This window comes from Buteo buteo, chromosome 4 (genome assembly GCF_964188355.1).
Source record: "Buteo buteo chromosome 4, bButBut1.hap1.1, whole genome shotgun sequence".
NCBI lineage: Eukaryota > Metazoa > Chordata > Aves > Accipitriformes > Accipitridae > Buteo > Buteo buteo.
This window is the reverse complement of record NC_134174.1, coordinates 13556933-13573563: the sequence shown is the minus strand read 5'-3', so window position 1 is coordinate 13573563 and position 16631 is coordinate 13556933. Positions and strand designations below refer to the sequence as shown.

General features: G+C 39.9%; 2 protein-coding genes across 7 annotated transcripts in view; one reads left to right on the top strand and one right to left on the bottom strand.

The window, feature by feature from the left end:
* CCDC146 (coiled-coil domain containing 146) overlaps positions 1 to 798 on the top strand; it is a 76242-nt gene extending 75444 nt beyond the window's left edge. The window contains exon 19 of the mRNA XM_075024768.1: positions 571 to 798. Within this exon, the coding sequence (XP_074880869.1) occupies positions 571 to 774 (204 nt within the window). The 3' untranslated portion in view covers positions 775 to 798. The remainder of the gene's footprint in view (positions 1 to 570) is intronic.
* A 397-nt stretch (positions 799 to 1195) lies between these two features.
* GSAP (gamma-secretase activating protein) overlaps positions 1196 to 16631 on the bottom strand; it is a 48217-nt gene continuing 32781 nt past the window's right edge. For 4 of the 6 annotated variants that reach the window (XM_075024769.1, XM_075024771.1, XM_075024770.1 and 1 more), the window contains 9 exons: positions 15511 to 15572; positions 13819 to 13914; positions 9196 to 9266; positions 8525 to 8619; positions 7265 to 7384; positions 5982 to 6043; positions 3912 to 4016; positions 3653 to 3746; positions 1196 to 2608 (listed from right to left, as the gene is read on the bottom strand). In XM_075024769.1, coding sequence (XP_074880870.1) covers positions 2508 to 2608; positions 3653 to 3746; positions 3912 to 4016; positions 5982 to 6043; positions 7265 to 7384; positions 8525 to 8619; positions 9196 to 9266; positions 13819 to 13914; positions 15511 to 15572 — 806 coding nt within the window. In that variant the 3' untranslated portion in view covers positions 1196 to 2507. Of the gene's footprint in view, positions 2609 to 3652; positions 3747 to 3911; positions 4017 to 5981; positions 6044 to 7264; positions 7385 to 8524; positions 8620 to 9187; positions 9267 to 13818; positions 13915 to 15510; positions 15573 to 16631 lie in introns of all 6 variants that reach the window. The other 2 variants (XM_075024773.1, XM_075024772.1) reach the window with 2 other exon arrangements.

Genomic DNA, 16631 nt, shown 5'->3' with positions numbered 1-16631 from the left:
ATCCTTTAGTTGATCACTCCAAGGGAATCTGAAAGGCGCACAAAGCTGGGAGAGGAATATGCTGTGCATACACTTAAAAGAACTTGAAGTCCCACAGAAGTGCTGCAGTAAAACTGGTTTAGAATAAGGCACTTCTCTGTCATTAACACTTCTCCTCATGCTCAGTTTCCTTTCAGTGCTGTGGACACAAGCTCAGTGCAGTAACAGTATTCAGGGACAGCTGCTGTCAGTGTAAATACAGCCACGTTTTGAAGCATCAGGACTATTATCTTGTTCTCGAGATGTTCTGTGCACACTCATTACAACTTTTAAAAGTTCATCTAATCTGTTTTCTTCATGAGTAACAAAAGCAATACAGGCTCAAACTGTACGCTGTTTAAAAGGACACACTCACATCTACATGGTCAATAACTCACGCTTTCCTTTTAAATACCCCTCTGGGTTTCCTGGTTTGCTAAGGACTAGACTAATGGTGTTTCCTTTGTTAGGCATTCTGTACGTTGGCTCAGGAGAGTACTGGAGTTTTAAAGCATATAATCACTATGTGATCAAAACGTGTTTCTTTCACAGCATGCAGCAGAAGAGGAACAAGCTGCAGCGCCCGGCTATGTCCACACGACAGCGGAACAACGCCCAACCGCCTACATCCCAGATGACGAATACAGTCTCCCATTGCCGCGGCCCTACGGCGCTCTGGCTCCTTTCAAACCAAGTGAACCTGGTTCAAATATGAGACATTTCAGAAAACCTATTGTAAAGCCAATTGAAATCTGACCAGACAGCACCTAAAGCAGGAGAGGCCATTACTGGTTGCTGAATCTCTAGGGTCAGTAGCATTTACACTGCACTGAAGGAATGTCCACTAGTGTTTAGCCAAATTCCGTATTAAAAACAAAAGTAGTTGTCAATGCCAGAAGCATAGCTAAATAGTCAGTGATTCAAGTTCCCTTCTCCTGACTAGGAGGAGCCTGGTATCCCAAATGGCAGTGCAGTATTTTAAAATATTAAGAAAAATGAGTGATCATCATACTACGCTTTTTTTTTTTGCAGGTGAATTTTTATTGCATCTGATTATATTTTATAATACATTTCATTAAGAAGAAAAGGCTAGAAAAATCTTCTCTTGTTATTAATATAATACGAACAAAGTCCCCAGTGCTTATACAAATGCACCACCATAGCTTTCTGCAGTCTGGGACTGGAGTTGACGCTTGCCAGACAAATTCTAGTTATATTGAGAAAAATACTCCTTCCCTCTATGCAGTTATTGAGAAGGCTAAAACTCTTCCTCAGCTGATGGCAATGACAGGGGAATGACCACAAACTTGCTGAGTCGCTCCTGAGAACTGCATCTTTTTATTTCACTGGTAAGGAACTGGAAGCATCAGTGGAAACTGCTCAGAGAAAATACCAGAGGTTGCTACTGAAAACCTCCAAAAATCTGTATCAAATTGTCAAAGTTTCACTAGTTTAATAGTCTGAAACTTTGACAGAGGTGGTTTTAAATCCAATAAAGACTGCAGAAACCCTACATGTGAGAACTTAAGATTTTCTCTGCATAGCAAACCACGATTATTACTATTTTAAATTAATGTCACAGTTCAGAATGTAAAAAAACAACCCAAACAATACTGGTTCAGTTACACATAAATAAAAGTTGAAAATGAAGGAAAAACAAGCTCCATTTCTTTTTGAAGCTGGGGCTTGAACTGTAGCACTAAAAGTTGTAAGGAAAGAATTCAGTAAAACTCTGTCCAAGCCACCATTAAGGTAAATTTCTAAAGAACTTTTTTCTTATCCTGTATTGCTTACAATATATTATACACATTTAAAACAAAACAAAACAAAACCCTGTCACAGGCACTTTAAGAAGATTATATTTTGCACTAATTACAAAACTGAATATACTAGACTCAAACTCCAAAGGCAGAAGTACCGTAAAATAACACATGACCTCCATGAGGAATGAATACATCATTACTGATGCATTATATACAAAAAACTGATTCGTCATTTGTTATTCTTACCTGCTTTACATAAACACACCAAGAAATCATTTTATTAATCTAAATGAGTAAACATGTACCACTTTCTTGTCACTGTACAATACAACTGGACTACCTTTTTCAGGATTGTCTATCTTGTTAAAATAATTGACATCAATACTAATTTTCACAGCAAGTTTTGATACCCACTATAGTTCCACCTATTTGATCATTTCAACATGAAACAATGAAACCACAGGTATCTTTCATTGGAAACCTGGGTTTATATCAGATGAATTCTCTAGGATTTATCTAGAAGTCGGTGATTTCAGCCTTAATATGTTGCACCAAACAATATTTTTAGTAGCTTATATCAGTAATGGTGACTACACAAAACTGCAGATTATTTGGAAAACAACATGACATTTCAGTTTAAAACAAAAAAAAAGTTGGTTGCACACTGCTGTGTGAATACTTTTACATAAGAGTACCACAGTTAGCTTCCTTCAAGAACATGTTATTTCAGGAATATTTGAGGCCCAAAAATGTCATAGTGTGTTTGAGTGCCGTTTCCTCTACAAATCTTACGTTAACATGATCTTGTTTTTCATATGGATGCACACCTAGAAAAATCATTGTGAGAAAGTTAGTATTTACAAAATCATAAGTGTTCTCATACACTTAGTCCTGCAGTCTATTTAACATCTGGACCTACAACACTGAAAGATAAGGTAATAGATGGAACTGTGTTTTCATTTCCACAAAATACCTACGGCATTCAGTGGAGTCGTTTGGATGCTCACTCATGGCAGAAGCTTTCCTGTTAGTGGGATATAAGCAAACGACAGACCATCCCTGCAGGCTGCTAGGGATTTCTGTACGAATTCTACACTGGATATCCAAACCAAGATTTGAGTACAGTGGCTATGTTTGTGCTAGTACATAAAACGGACCAGGGCACACTCTCATATGCTTCTATATGGTTTAACTCTTCTTCCTCCCCAAATGGAATGATATCCATACATGGACAATCCTACTTTAGCCTGTAGGTCCTTATCCTGACTTTACTTTGCTTACTAGCATAGGCATAGCCAGTAATGCTAAAAAATGTAATGCTTCCTTTAATGCGCCTTGCTTTCTCAGTGGAATTCAAAAATCTGCAGATACTTAGGTCCATTGTATGAAGCAACTGCCCTAACCAATTTGAATTCAATTTCAGAAAAAGGAACAGCACTGAAATAAAAAATACCTGTTACTTCAGAGCCCCTCCTAATCTAGTGATGTGGATGCTGTTTTCTGAGGTGGAAGATCTGATTTTGGTTGCCTCTTGGCCACCATACTCTGTAAATAAGGAACAAGCCATTCTCCCTATTTGAACACAGAATAACAGCTACCACCACGCTGTGCATGAACCACGTTTCACTACTTGTATGCTGAAAAATGCAAGTTTGCCAACTGGATTCAACACACAGGAGGTGTGGATGAAAGGATATGGCAGTGAAGAAGCCCCCTGACAACTCCCATCAGCAGAAAGACGACCAAACTTACATGTTCAGACATAACTGGAGTTTTAGAACTCAGTTATGTCAATCTAGTCAGGATACGACTGAGTGTGAGCATCAAAGGGTAACAATTACCAGTCTTCCAAAGTACAGAATTAACATTACCTTGATTCTCTATCTCTGCCAACATATTAGTCAGGTAGTTAAGTGGCAAAAACTCTACAGGGACTGAGAGTCTCTCAGGCATAGGACTGCTAGACTGTAAGGGAGAATATTTCATGTTAGTTCACAAAGTCACACAATGCCAAGTTTCAGTGTTATCTTTAGTGTGCTATAGTCTACAGAAAGGTCAGGAATCTCAACACTGTCAAAGCAAAAGATTTAAAAAAAAAAAAAAAAAAAAAAAAAGCCTGTGTGCTCTTACCTGCCTGTTCCCCAGCTTCTCAAGCAAAAGTTTCACATACTTCCGTGCAATGAAATTAGCATTTATTGGATGATTCCAAAACTGGCGGACCTTTTGACTGAGAGCCTAGTAACCAAAAAACAAAAACCAAAAACCTGAGAACATAAACAGGACAGTGGAAACTTAGGAGGAGGAAAAGGAGGAAAAAAACTGAATCAAAATACAGGCTGTAACACAGATGCTTTCTTTTCGGACACTGATGACAGAAGCCAAGATGTCATCATTTTTAACCCTGGAGCCTTCCTTTCATAGCCAGTAACTAAGAGATAGCAATACGCTCCCAAAACATGGGAAACAATCAAAACCTTGCTACTCAGTACCCACTGAGCTACTCAGTAAGTTTCTGTCAATCAGTCTGTCCCGTTACCTCCCTGCCACTTTGCATGTGTACTTAATTATTAATTGAGGCTTAAAATGACCATTTGTCCTTCACTGTGACTCTTTGGTTTAGATCCATTCTTGTCCCAAAGAATAACACAGATGCCCCATTCCTCAATGCTCTGTTCAGGATTGGGGCTTCTCTCAGGCTCACAGCCTAAAGAATCTTACAAAAGCAGAATGCCAACAAGGAGAGATACTGGGAACAGAATTTGCATCCCATTACTTAGGACATGGTCACGGGAATTGATAACATCAATTCACATTCCCAAAGGCAAAAGAGATTCAAACTCAGATATCCCAAAGCTTCCAATCCTAACAAATATGAACACACTGTGCAATCAGCTGCACCTTCTGCTATTTTCCCTATCTAGATCTTCCCCCTGCCCCCTTCAGTTGTATTGTAATACAGACTACTGAAAGAGTTCGTTTAGGAAAGGCTGGATAGTTTCAATGGTGCTGAAATACTTGCTTCTGATGCAACTGAAGTCATTTAGTGAATGTAACCTGCTCAAAATAGTCCCAGTCACCCCAAAGTGTCCTTTTGGCAAACAAACCGTTCTCTGAATTTTTTCCCAAAGCTGTAAATAGATACAATAAGGCAAGAGTCTACCATGCGTAACTAGCAGTACATGTCCCCTGAGGCCCTAACAGCTCAGCCCTTCGTGTCAAAGCGGGGTTGGAATGGCGCTCCCCACCCACCAGGCCTGGGGCTGACAGCTCAGAGGCCCCACGCTGACCCCAGCTCACCAACCCATGCCCAAAACAAGATACAGAGGACAAAGAACCGCCTGTGGAGTTCTCCTTCCCTTCCCCTTCTCAGAACTGCTGCCAGATAAAGAAGCCCTTGTTAGAGGAAAACCAAAGCAGCACTTCTGGCCATTTGAACTATACATAACAGCCCATAATGAGCAAACAATAAGCAACTTATGTTGAGAAAAGCCTGTTCTACAGCAAGGCAATCCCCAAGGGGGGATCCCTGGTTTTCCTCTGCTCTCTGAGATGTTGTGCTTCCTCCGCAGTACTGTGGTGTGCACCAAGAACAAAAGAGGAAAAGGAGAAGTCAATCTGCCATTCTGCTGGAACTTTCAATGGAGCATCAGTAATTAGTTCCAGCATGTGGCTAAAGGAGTCACCTTACCAGTGGGCGAGGCTGGAAGATTTCACAGAGGGGGAGATCTTGTAATTCAATCCCAGCCACAGAGTTGCGGTATGATCAGATTTTACAGCTTTTGCTGTACCAGCTTTCAAGCATATTTGATAAAATGTATAAAACCAAATACAGAGGTCACAAGCGAGACAGACATTTGTGCATGCTAAAAAACACACACAAAACCCCCATAAATTCTCTTTAAACCCTATTAAACCCTTACTGCTTTATGCAGATGAGCACTCAGCAGAACAGTGTCAGTCCTGCCTGATTCCTGTAGGGTACTGGAGACACTGTAAAACACTATGGACAAGTCTGTAATTTAAGTTATCGGGGTACCCTACAGGTCACAAGTAGCAGATGGAGAAACTGTGGAGGTTCAGGTTATATCTGTGCCCTATTTGAATCACAGCTAAATCTTCCATTGGCTTGATCCTATGCACACGGAGGAATTTCCTATCAATTCCAAAATCCAAGAAATTACATCCAAAGTCATTAGTTACCTCAGGAAGCCTCATGACAATACTGAACTTCAGCTTTTCATTCTTCTCAGTGTCATCCAGATCTATAAGGAGAAAAAAAATATACACAAAAACCCAACAACAACAACAAAACCCAGTAACCACATAACTAACACTTTCAACTTTCACTGAAGATGTTCTGAATATATATAACCTTTGTAATGAAATGAAAATTTTAATCTTAAACAAGCACTATTAGGAGTGTTATTTATATTTATACCATTTATATAAATATTTTTCTGTATATTTGTACGTAACTTCACCATTTTATGTAACAATTTATACAGTAATTCAAATCTGTTTTGACTAAGAACTCCCTGCATATATAATATTTCATTTATCAAGACCAGGCACAGATTAATACAGCATATTGTGTTGTCCCTTTTCTCGAACACCAAAGAAATAGCACATTACAGGAACATGGTTGCAGCTGGGATGAAATGCATTACTGTTGGAAAGTCTTATCATAGTGCTGCTGCATCCCAGGAAACTTATGCTGCAGTTCTCTCTTCCTCCCTTCCGATCTAGAAAAGGCAATTAACTGGAGCCTTAGGCCCCAGTCACTGCCACCATACGAGTGCTAGTTTGTCCTAAGCCTCCTTTGCGGAAACAAGCTACTTAGCACCTCCTGAGAGGAAACCACATACAGAACATGATCTGCTTTTGATGACTACACAGGTTCATACAGAACTTATTTTAACTCCTGCTTTTAGTTAACATTATGACATATTTAGAAGACGTCCATGAGCTCAATATTTACTAAAAATATAGGGATGCTGGGCCAGGTAGCCTTTTGTTTGCTTATTTTGAATTACTTCCTAACTCAGAGCTTCTAGCCATTTGCTAATCCCAGCACTAGGATCATCTTATTCCAAACAGAATTAAAGCAAAAGCTGAGGACTGGATAGCAGACTAACTTCCTTACTCATATGTGTGCACTTTAATAATCACAGAAATCCCCCAACAAATTCTATGATGAGCTTTAGTATTCACTTTTCTAAGAAGTCCCAAGTAGAAAAATTATAAGCTCAAATTCTCCCCAAACAAGTACTTTCTTTGTTCTTTGTCAATCACATAGTTTGAGCCCTAACTTTCTCCTTTCAGCTGGGCAGCACCATCAGGTACAGCTCTCACCGAAACAACACTCTGTGAGAAGAGCTGAGTCTCCTGGGTGGTAAATCCTGTGTCTGAATTTGAACGGCTGAAAGGACATCACTCCCAATTAGCTGGCTGGTAACAAATGAAATGCATGAAACTCACTGTACCTTTCAGCAATTTCCCAACACATGTTTCTGTCAAATGCAAGACTCCAGTATCAATATAGTGCAGAAGGGTATGTAGAGGGAGACATCGAACACCAAGCCCGAAGTGAAGGGTGTGAAAACCTATGAAATAGGTACAAACTTTTTTGGTGCAACAATTTTTTTTTTTTCTTTTTTCTAAGTCTGTATTAGAGACTGGCATTACTCTAGCTAAAGCCAACACTGTCCTTAACTTCTGTTTCTAGTTAGTGAGGAAATCAGTTTTTCAAATGTCATGTAGTCTTATTTAGGCATCCTTTAAGTCCTCTCGGGTACAATCCTATCAGAAAGAGTAAAGCTAAGGGGACTGAAAACAGTTATTATAGTCATACGCAATCATTAAACATCTCCAAGCTGTTGCCTTGTATCTGAATTGTTCTATTAATTTGTCTTTTATCTCCCTCTTTCCTCCCGATTAATCAAAAACTGAGGCCTCACCACCCTCAGTATGTGGCTGCCACCCACACATTCCCACAGGCAGCATTAAGACTTTAGTTCCTCACTTAACATCAGCCAGATGATGGTCTTGTCATCACGTGACACCATTTGCGCCCACACAGTGTAAGTCTGAGGGACAGCCTCATACCAAAAACAGTTTCACAGATTGAAGACAGATCAGGAAATGCAAACTAGAAAGATTCAAACAGAATCTGAAAGCATTAAGAAGTTAAGAAGTCTTTCTGTAACAAAAATTAAGCAAGAGTTTTGAAAAGACTATAAGCGATTATGAGGAGCTCTAAGAAATGAAAGTCTACTATCAAGATCAGCTCATCCATCAAGGCTAGAGGTAATCCTTTCAGGATAAAACTGAAAAATATTAGAAGGCAACAGCATGAGAAAAAACACGCTTTTTTTTTTCCCCTCCAGGATACGATTTTCCCTCGTAGCCTGTGACACTAAAGTCCAGTTGTCTAAGCAAAATATATAAGTGAAAGAAGTCTAAATCTTAGTTCTGAGCTAAGACTGTGCCCAAGCACTTCACTGGAAGCTGAAAACAGAGAACTAAACTTCTGGTTTGTTGTCCTTATCTGGAGTAACTATTCAGTTTTGTTTACTTCCCTTGCACGTGTTTATGGAGGGTCTTCCCCTCTGTAACTGTCTTGAACAGATTTCAATACTGCCAAAGCTAACTTGACACATCTGCTGCAACTAGTGCTCTTCTGGGAGGAATTCATAGCATTGCTCTCCTCACTTATGGTTAAAACAGCAAACCACAGGACTTACCAGGAGGTAAAGGCATGCACATGCCATTTGCTGCTTCCAAAATCCGACTCATAATGTGGAACACTGCAAACTCTCCTGTACTTCCTCTCTCATCACTGTATTAAACAAAGTAGCAACATATTAGGAACCTGAGATGCCCACAGTCTCCTGAAGATATGGTCGGTTTGTTGTACTACGTGTGCACTAAATGCATGCAATTTGGGTGAATTGCCATGGGATGCTATCTTTTTTACTTAGGTATCTATCACCTAACAGCACCAGCTGTTCAATGTTGACACACAAAGTCTCTGTGGTATCCCCTTTCCCCTTCCCCCATTACTGCATATTTACAAGTCTCTCAGCAGTACCCAGTATCAACAGCAATAAGTGAAATATTTTGAGTGCTAGTATAAGTGACCTGGCTTTTAGAGGTGTTCAACACCCACTATCCAGCTTGAGACCACTGTGAACTCAGCAACTTTGAACTCCAGCCATAACACTGCCTGTATGATTAATATTCATGTTGGCTTAAAGAGGGCCAGCAGAATCATTAGAGAGTACATGACAGTGATACTGACTTTCACAGTACAGTAAGCACTGACTACTCAAGCAAATAGTACTGTTGAAGACCAAAATTATTATGCCCATATTTTAAAAGGCAGGCTGAAAGCTTTAACAAATTACTTGCTCACAAGCAGAAGATGCAGGAATGAAGCTGGTATCTCCTCCAAACTTCTTTCATTATTCGATGTACCAGATTCAGCTAAAGCGAAAAAGAAAAGACTGAATGTTTCCAGGAGCCTGTGTACAGCAGGCACTTGGCCTTCATTCATTTCACACATCAGTTTATTTTAAAAACTTATCATGAGACTCCTACTAAGACTTCAGTATTTATCTTTTTTTTTCCTAGGGGCTTAAAAAGTAAAATTGATTAGAATTTGAATTGTTACTGAATTGCCCCATTCCAGAAGGTTAAAGTAAGTACTTTCAGCTCATCAAAGCATTGTGCAAGACATACACCATCTTAATACATCATGCTTCTTGGGGATCAACCGATCTCACACTCCTGCATCAAGTTCTCAAAGATCTGTTTGCCATGAAAGCAAAAACTGCATGTCCAAGTGGCTGAGCATTTGGCAAGGAAAGGTCCCTAGGGCCCAGACAAAACTGGATGATGCTGAAGACAGCAGAATACTCAGTTTGCTGAAAAAAGTCTGCAGGAGGAATCACAAATCTAGTCCTGGCAATGAGGAAAAATGAGACAACAAAATGCCTCTCCCTCTGTTGAGTTTCTTTTTTGTCCAAAGTAAAGTACATCAATCCCTTGGCCCATATTGTCACTTCTTTGTGCTTCCAGACTGACCTCCAGTACAGACTGTCAGCATACAAAAGCCCCAAGCCCTGATCCCCCTTGGGCCTTCTAAGCTTCTGCAGCTGAAAGAGAGAAACCATGCACAAAAGAGGTGAAATAACTTCCTTTTGCCAGCACCTCACGTTTGTCACATGTAACCACTTCCATATCTCAGTAACAGAATTGAGACACTTCCTCTACACCTTTTATCTCCGGGCCTCAAAGTGCACTAATCAACCAATCCCAGGAAACTCTGCGGAAGCAAGTCTGACTTCTGCTCTGCAGAGAGGTGTCACGAGAAGTTACAAACTCTTCCCTCCCTCCCGAGATGGCCAGAATCCAGGAATCCTTTTTCCCCGCTCTTTTCTCCTCATCAGCTCTGCCCCCTCCAACCTCTAACTTGTCACAGGCTCTGAGCAAGAGAGAAACAGGACACGCAGGAGAGGCTCATATGCAAAGGCCAGAACAGGAATATTGGTCTTCAGTAATGCTCCTGAGCGCTCTCCTCTGTACCTTGGCCAGAACGCTCTACAAGGTAGCACCTTTTCTCTCCATCACTCCATCCAGCCTTGCACAGCTACCTGATACAGAATAACCACCTAATACTTTCCATCTTCATACTCTCTGGATACAGTGGAAAGCTCCAGAAAGCTCCAGTTTAATCTCTCTGGAATATGGCAAGTTTTCTTCACTCATTTTCCAGGAAATTAGTGAGAAGGGTCACAAGAACCGCACCTGCTGCCGGAATGACTTTCATCTCTGGCCAGCACACAGGGTGTAGCTAAGGCCTCTGCACTGGGAGCTACAGCTGGATCTGAAGATCAGTGTTGAAGTGAAGGGAAGGTTCTTAAACTCCGAAATTACCTCTTATTATTTGTGCAAAAATTGTTTTCACAGGTATGATCCTCCAGAATCAATATTCTTTGCTTAACAATACAGCAAACTGTACAGCTTTCACAGGGTATAGAAAGATAACTTCTTAAGTCATAGTCAACCTAGCTATCACAACATACTTAAATCTTAAATACATGTATGCTTGTGATACGACACCCTCACCAACAGCACTACTCACTTTGGAGATCAGCATCTACCATGGACATCGTAGAAAATACATACAGAAAGAGAAGCCATATCTCAAACTTTTATCAGTATATAACACACAGGGTAACATGCATGAGAGAAAGGAAACCTTATCTGTTTTATCAAGGGAGTACAGGCAGCTGCATCTCCAAGGCTAGCAGCGGGTCTCTGGGGGAACCAAGTTAAGAGCTAAAGCCACACCTTCACAGCAAAGTCATTTTTTATTTAGTAACAAAGACGTTTAATATTAGGTTTTTCTGGGCAAGTATCAGAAGCCATTTCCCTTGGAGTGCTCTAAACTAATGAGAGAACACATGATCAACAGCGAGACAGTGCATGCAGTACGGCCTAGGCTGACACTTGCAAAGCACCTTGCTGTCTTGAAACATCTATGTTTCCAGGCAATGGTGCTGAGTAGACTGAAGTTCCACTACAGTAATTTGGAACCACAAGTGCTCAGCTCCTGTAGCTGTTTCTACAGGAAAGACATGGAAGCAGCGAAAGAAAAGAATTGGAAGCAAAGGAAAAAAGGGAGCGAGACAAGGTCTTGCTGTCTTCCAGATCCCCTCCTGTGCAGGGGATACAAGGCAGCCATCCTCCTTCTGAGGAAACTCAAATCCAAATGGCGTTTGTCTGCTTTTCCTCTGCAGTTGAGACCACATCGGATGATAGCTAGCCACAGACATGAGCAAAAAAGGTGCAGGCACTTCCAGAGAAATTTCAGTAGTTTGTTCTGGTCTGCCTCTTTCCTGTGCCACAGGTGGTCTGTTCACTCTGCCTCCCCTTCTGCTTGCTGTCAGGGCAGCAAATGTTATGTTGCCCCTGTAAGCTATTTCCCCCCCCCTTTCCTGCCCCACTGAAATGCAAAGAGTGAGAGGAAGAGATACAGAGTAAAGCTAAGATAAAGTGATAGCAAGGGGGAGAGTGAATATGGACACACATGCAACTACTGCAGGCTAGGTGGCACGTGGACTGGTAACCAAACATACTCGGGCTCTGCAGACCTCCTCGGTAAACAAGGGAATTCCCACTGAGACATGTCATTCACACTTGCCCACATTACTTCTCTGCATACAAGTAGACACAGGTCTCTGACAGCAACCAGCCACTAGTCTGTTGTTTTATGAGAAACTGTCAATGCTCCCATGTCTTGGCTACTTCAACTTCAGCTGCAAGTGATTTATACAGTGGCTACACACCACGGAGCCTTATTCTCAGCCACTCCTTAGCTCCTGAGTATAATAAAAACGTATTTTATGAAAGCAAACAGACAAGCAAATAATTTTGAGTCTCTTCCTATTTCATTGGTTTCAGTAGCTCAGCTACACGCTGCTAATGTTACAGAAAACTGTTGCAAGAATCAAAACAATTCATTCCCCTGAAGAATCTCCAAACATTTAGTATATAGAAAGGTTTAAGATACAGAGTTTCTGATGAGGATTAGGGGAAACCCAAGCCTAATAATGAAATAATTTCTAAATATTTCCAAACAGCACCTAAGATGCAACGGCCAGAGGACAGAAGCAATTTTTAGAGACATATTTTCTTTGTTTATAGCTTTTCTAAGAATGAGAAGTCTGTAAATTGAGTTGAGAGAATTCTTACTTTTAGTGACATTAAAAAAAAAAATTAATCCCAAGAGTTTGCTGATGGGGAGAGCTGAGATTTGGTTTGATTGTAAGGTTTAGTCTACAACAGTTTAGTCTTGCAGATCAAGGCTGCATAGGTGTTTTTTCATATTTTTTATCTTAGTTTATATTAAGAATGAACAAATGATAACTAGAAAATGAATGAAAGAAGAAAAAACATTCCATTTGTGCTTTTTTTCAGCACTGTTTTCAGGTACAAAGCTTTGGTTCATGCTGTACTGTTCCTATTTTAATCAGCCACCAGGTTTTTTTTTCTTTCCTATAAAGTTACAGAAAACAGATCGCCGATTACCAGTGAAACAACTTGCCAAGCTACAGAGCGAGGCCTGAATAGAAAAGTCAGTAGCCTCAGTGGAAGCTGCAGCAGTTCAGAGAACATTGTAATGTTGACAGCACAACCAATTTGCACAGGACTTCCGAAAAGATGCAGGCACTAGTAGCCTCAAGAAAGTCTCCTGAGATTTCCATCACTAGAAAATGACACTGTGGGGATTTTCTACTGAACAGTGTGGCAGGGCTAGCACAAAGACAAAGAAGATGATTTTCTAGTTGCCATGTGAGCTTCTGTGGACTCTGCATTCTGCACTTAAAGGACTTGACGTTGAGACAGACAAAATCGGGTACAATAGTATCTATGAACAACAGTCACAGTTTTTACAGCTTATTTTTTAAAGTTTCTCTTAAGAGGATGAAAGACAGAAAAATATTAATTTGGAAAAGAAATTTTCACTGTAGTTTATATGGATTCCTTCAGGCAAAACTTTGTTTCCTGCTACACTCACAAAAAGCCCATCGAATTCAGTATGTAGGAGTAGTGATGGTTTACTGACATGTCATATTGGAGTGAAATCTTTTTTTCTTAATTTGTCTTTCCCCTGATGGTACTTTCATTATTCAAGACATGCAGCAATGTATTCTACAGGAACCAAAATGGATCTAAAGACCAACTTTCAGGACGAATTCACATTTTCATTTCTGGGAGTAGACCACATTTGTACAAGCTGTAAAGGGAACTGTCTTTTCTGAGTGACCAATGCAGCTCTTTTAAGTATTATTTAAGTGTTATTCTTTCCTTTATCAATATATACAATATTAAGCAACAAAATATGGTTAAACATCTTAAAAACAATCTCCTCCCACCAAGTATATGCTACATACACACAGTACATACCCAAGGCCCTACCCTCCAACAAATACATGCTTGCTCACAATAGTGACTATGAAATCAAACTAACCAGGTTTGCAACGTAATCCAAAACTATTTGGTCAATCTTCTTTTTTCCTACATACTGCAGATGTCTCATAAGGTGATCCTTTAGCTGAGCAACCATCTAGGAAAAAAAAGCCAACAATTCAGTGTCCTTGGGCATCTTCAAAAAGATGCAAAAGCTCCAGCAGGCGCAGGGCCTGACCAATGGGCATTAGCACAACAAAATGTTTCCCTGTTACAAAACTCCAGTTCAGAGTGAGATCCCAAGCTACCGTACAATCTTGTCGAATTCAACAGCAGATGTGAACATTCAAAATGGTTACTTGGTGCAAATTCAGCAAAATGAGCACTAAGTAGAACTTTCAATGACATTGAAAAGAAAAAGCTTACAGTTGTTGTATCTCTCTGGGTCAAGCCAAGTGAACAGTGTGAAAGAAAGATTTTAATATGAACACTGAATCCTGAGAATATAAGTATTTATTATATACAAATAAACCTGAGAGATTTTATAGTAGAGAAAACTAGCACAAGTATAGTTTGTGGTAATAACCAAGAACCTGAGAACCCAAGTGATTAATGGCAACTTCAGGTTAAACATTAATTGTGAAGTCTTTAAAATCAGGTGTTTGTTATCATACAGTTCATGCCACTCCCTACCCTCTCCTTTCTGAAATACTCTGTGACCTAATGTAGCTTCAGATTGCAACTCAAATCCATGCTGATTCTTTGCTAAGAATTACTATGAAGTGTTATTTGTTTCCAAGCTCAGAGTAAAACTGAGGCAAATAAAAATCTCTGTCTCAAGGAGTTTATAAGTAGATTAATCTCAGTATGTCAGGACAGTGATATAGGTATTAGGAAAGTATAGAAAAAGGACAGCAGTGACCTCCTTTTTGGATCTGTCTGAATAAACTGCAGGGAAGGAATGTAGAAAGGCTTCAGAGAATGAGAGGCAGAACTCAGAACCAAGGGGACAAGACTGCAAAGAATGAAAATTTGCATTAGATTTGGACAGACAGGACAGTGTTGATAGGCTCTTCACAGATGCAGTGCTCAGACTTACCACTGCATGCTGAAGAGTTTTATTTGGTTTTAATAGTAAGAGAACAAGAGACAAACGAAGATGTGTATTTAGACAGAGGACAGGTGGGGATTTGAGATATGATTTATTACCCAGAAGCATAAGGACTGATGATCCTTTAGGGGGATCATCAGTGAAAACAGTGCAAAAGAGGAAGGGACCTCAGAATAGTCATAGCAGTCCCAGAAGTGAGGTAGAAAGAAAAGGAGACAGTAAAAAAAGGTGTTAAACTGAGAAGCAAGAATATCTGTGATCTTCTTTTGAGGAAAGCAGTGGGTGGGGAATTTATTTATACATATTTTAAGGATGTAAAGTAGTCCAAAAGTAACTGACAGAATAAGGTGAACTCCAGGAGGATAGAATAACAGTTTCTAGCCAAAGAAAAGTTATATTGGGAAAAAGCATTTTGACAAATCAACTTTCCATTGCTGTTTTTCCCCTATGCCTTATGATATCATGCCCTGTTAAGATGATATCACGATATCATGACTATGAACTCTAAAACTTAGGAAATACAATGTTTGTCCCATAGCTACTCTGAGTGAGCTTCCACTCAGCACTGGAACTTGTAAGCTTACTCTTTACATTTGTTGAGGCTGTGCGTCCTCTAGTGCACACTGTGACAAAAGCACATACCAGTCCCATTAGTAATTGCTGCTGATAATCTTCTTCTTGAAAGAGAGGTACTAGCCTTTCCTCTGAAATAAACAGAGCAAGAATCATTCAAGGACATGACACTAGAAATACCAGAAGACTTCAACCAGCTTCAAAAGTACTTGGAAACATAAACAAACAAACAGAAGTTGTGGTTTTATCTACTCACCTACAGAACTAAGATGGTGAAGAATCAAGGACTGCATAAGAGACAACTGAGGAATGGAAAATAACCCTGTATCTGTCATCTTCTCCCTCAAGTGCTTAACAGAGGAACACAAGCCTGTCACACCACATTACGCTTCTTTTGCACTACTCTTTTCTTTGATATTTAACTAAGAGTTATCACAGTGTGGTGATACAGTACAGCAGAGGCACGGAGAACCTTCTGGTAACACCAGTGCAAATGCATATGCTATTTAGATCTTGTCATTTACAACCAAACAAACTAAAACAGCAGTGTGGGTTTTCCAAGGAAATGGCTAGACAGAAAGTAAATATTCCACAGAATCACCTCCCACTTTCCTGGTTCTCTCCCATGGTCTGGCTGCTTCTGTTATTCAGATTTGCAGACTGCTATGTAAAAGAACACAAATTTTCTAACTAAATGGAAGGAGGTTATAGTATCTACTGAAATTTAATACCCTGTATTTCCTAATCACTGCTTCCTGTCTACTAACAGCAAAGGAAGAAAAGCAATCTCTTATTTCATTAGGTAGCATAAAACCAAGTCAACATTTTACAGATCCAAGTGCTAAATTTTTACAAAGTTCTTTCCAACCATCTTTGCTCACCTTGAAATATATTTACTCCACCACTTAGCAGCATAAAGACCTTTGTTGCTTGATTTTAAAGGACCTGAAGAAAAATCTACAGGGAAGATACACTGCATTGATGCTTGTTACCAGCTGGCAGCTGTCTAGAAATTCTCTACTAATAGTTAAACATCTGACTTCTTTATCAATAAGCACCTTCAGAAAACATGGACCTGAGGCTCACAAAGTTCATATAAGGTCCCTCAAAGTCAGAGCCTGTAGCAATAACCAGCAGTGGTGTGGATGACTGGTGTTAGGGCTGGAAATGAATGCACTGAAACTTCTTCG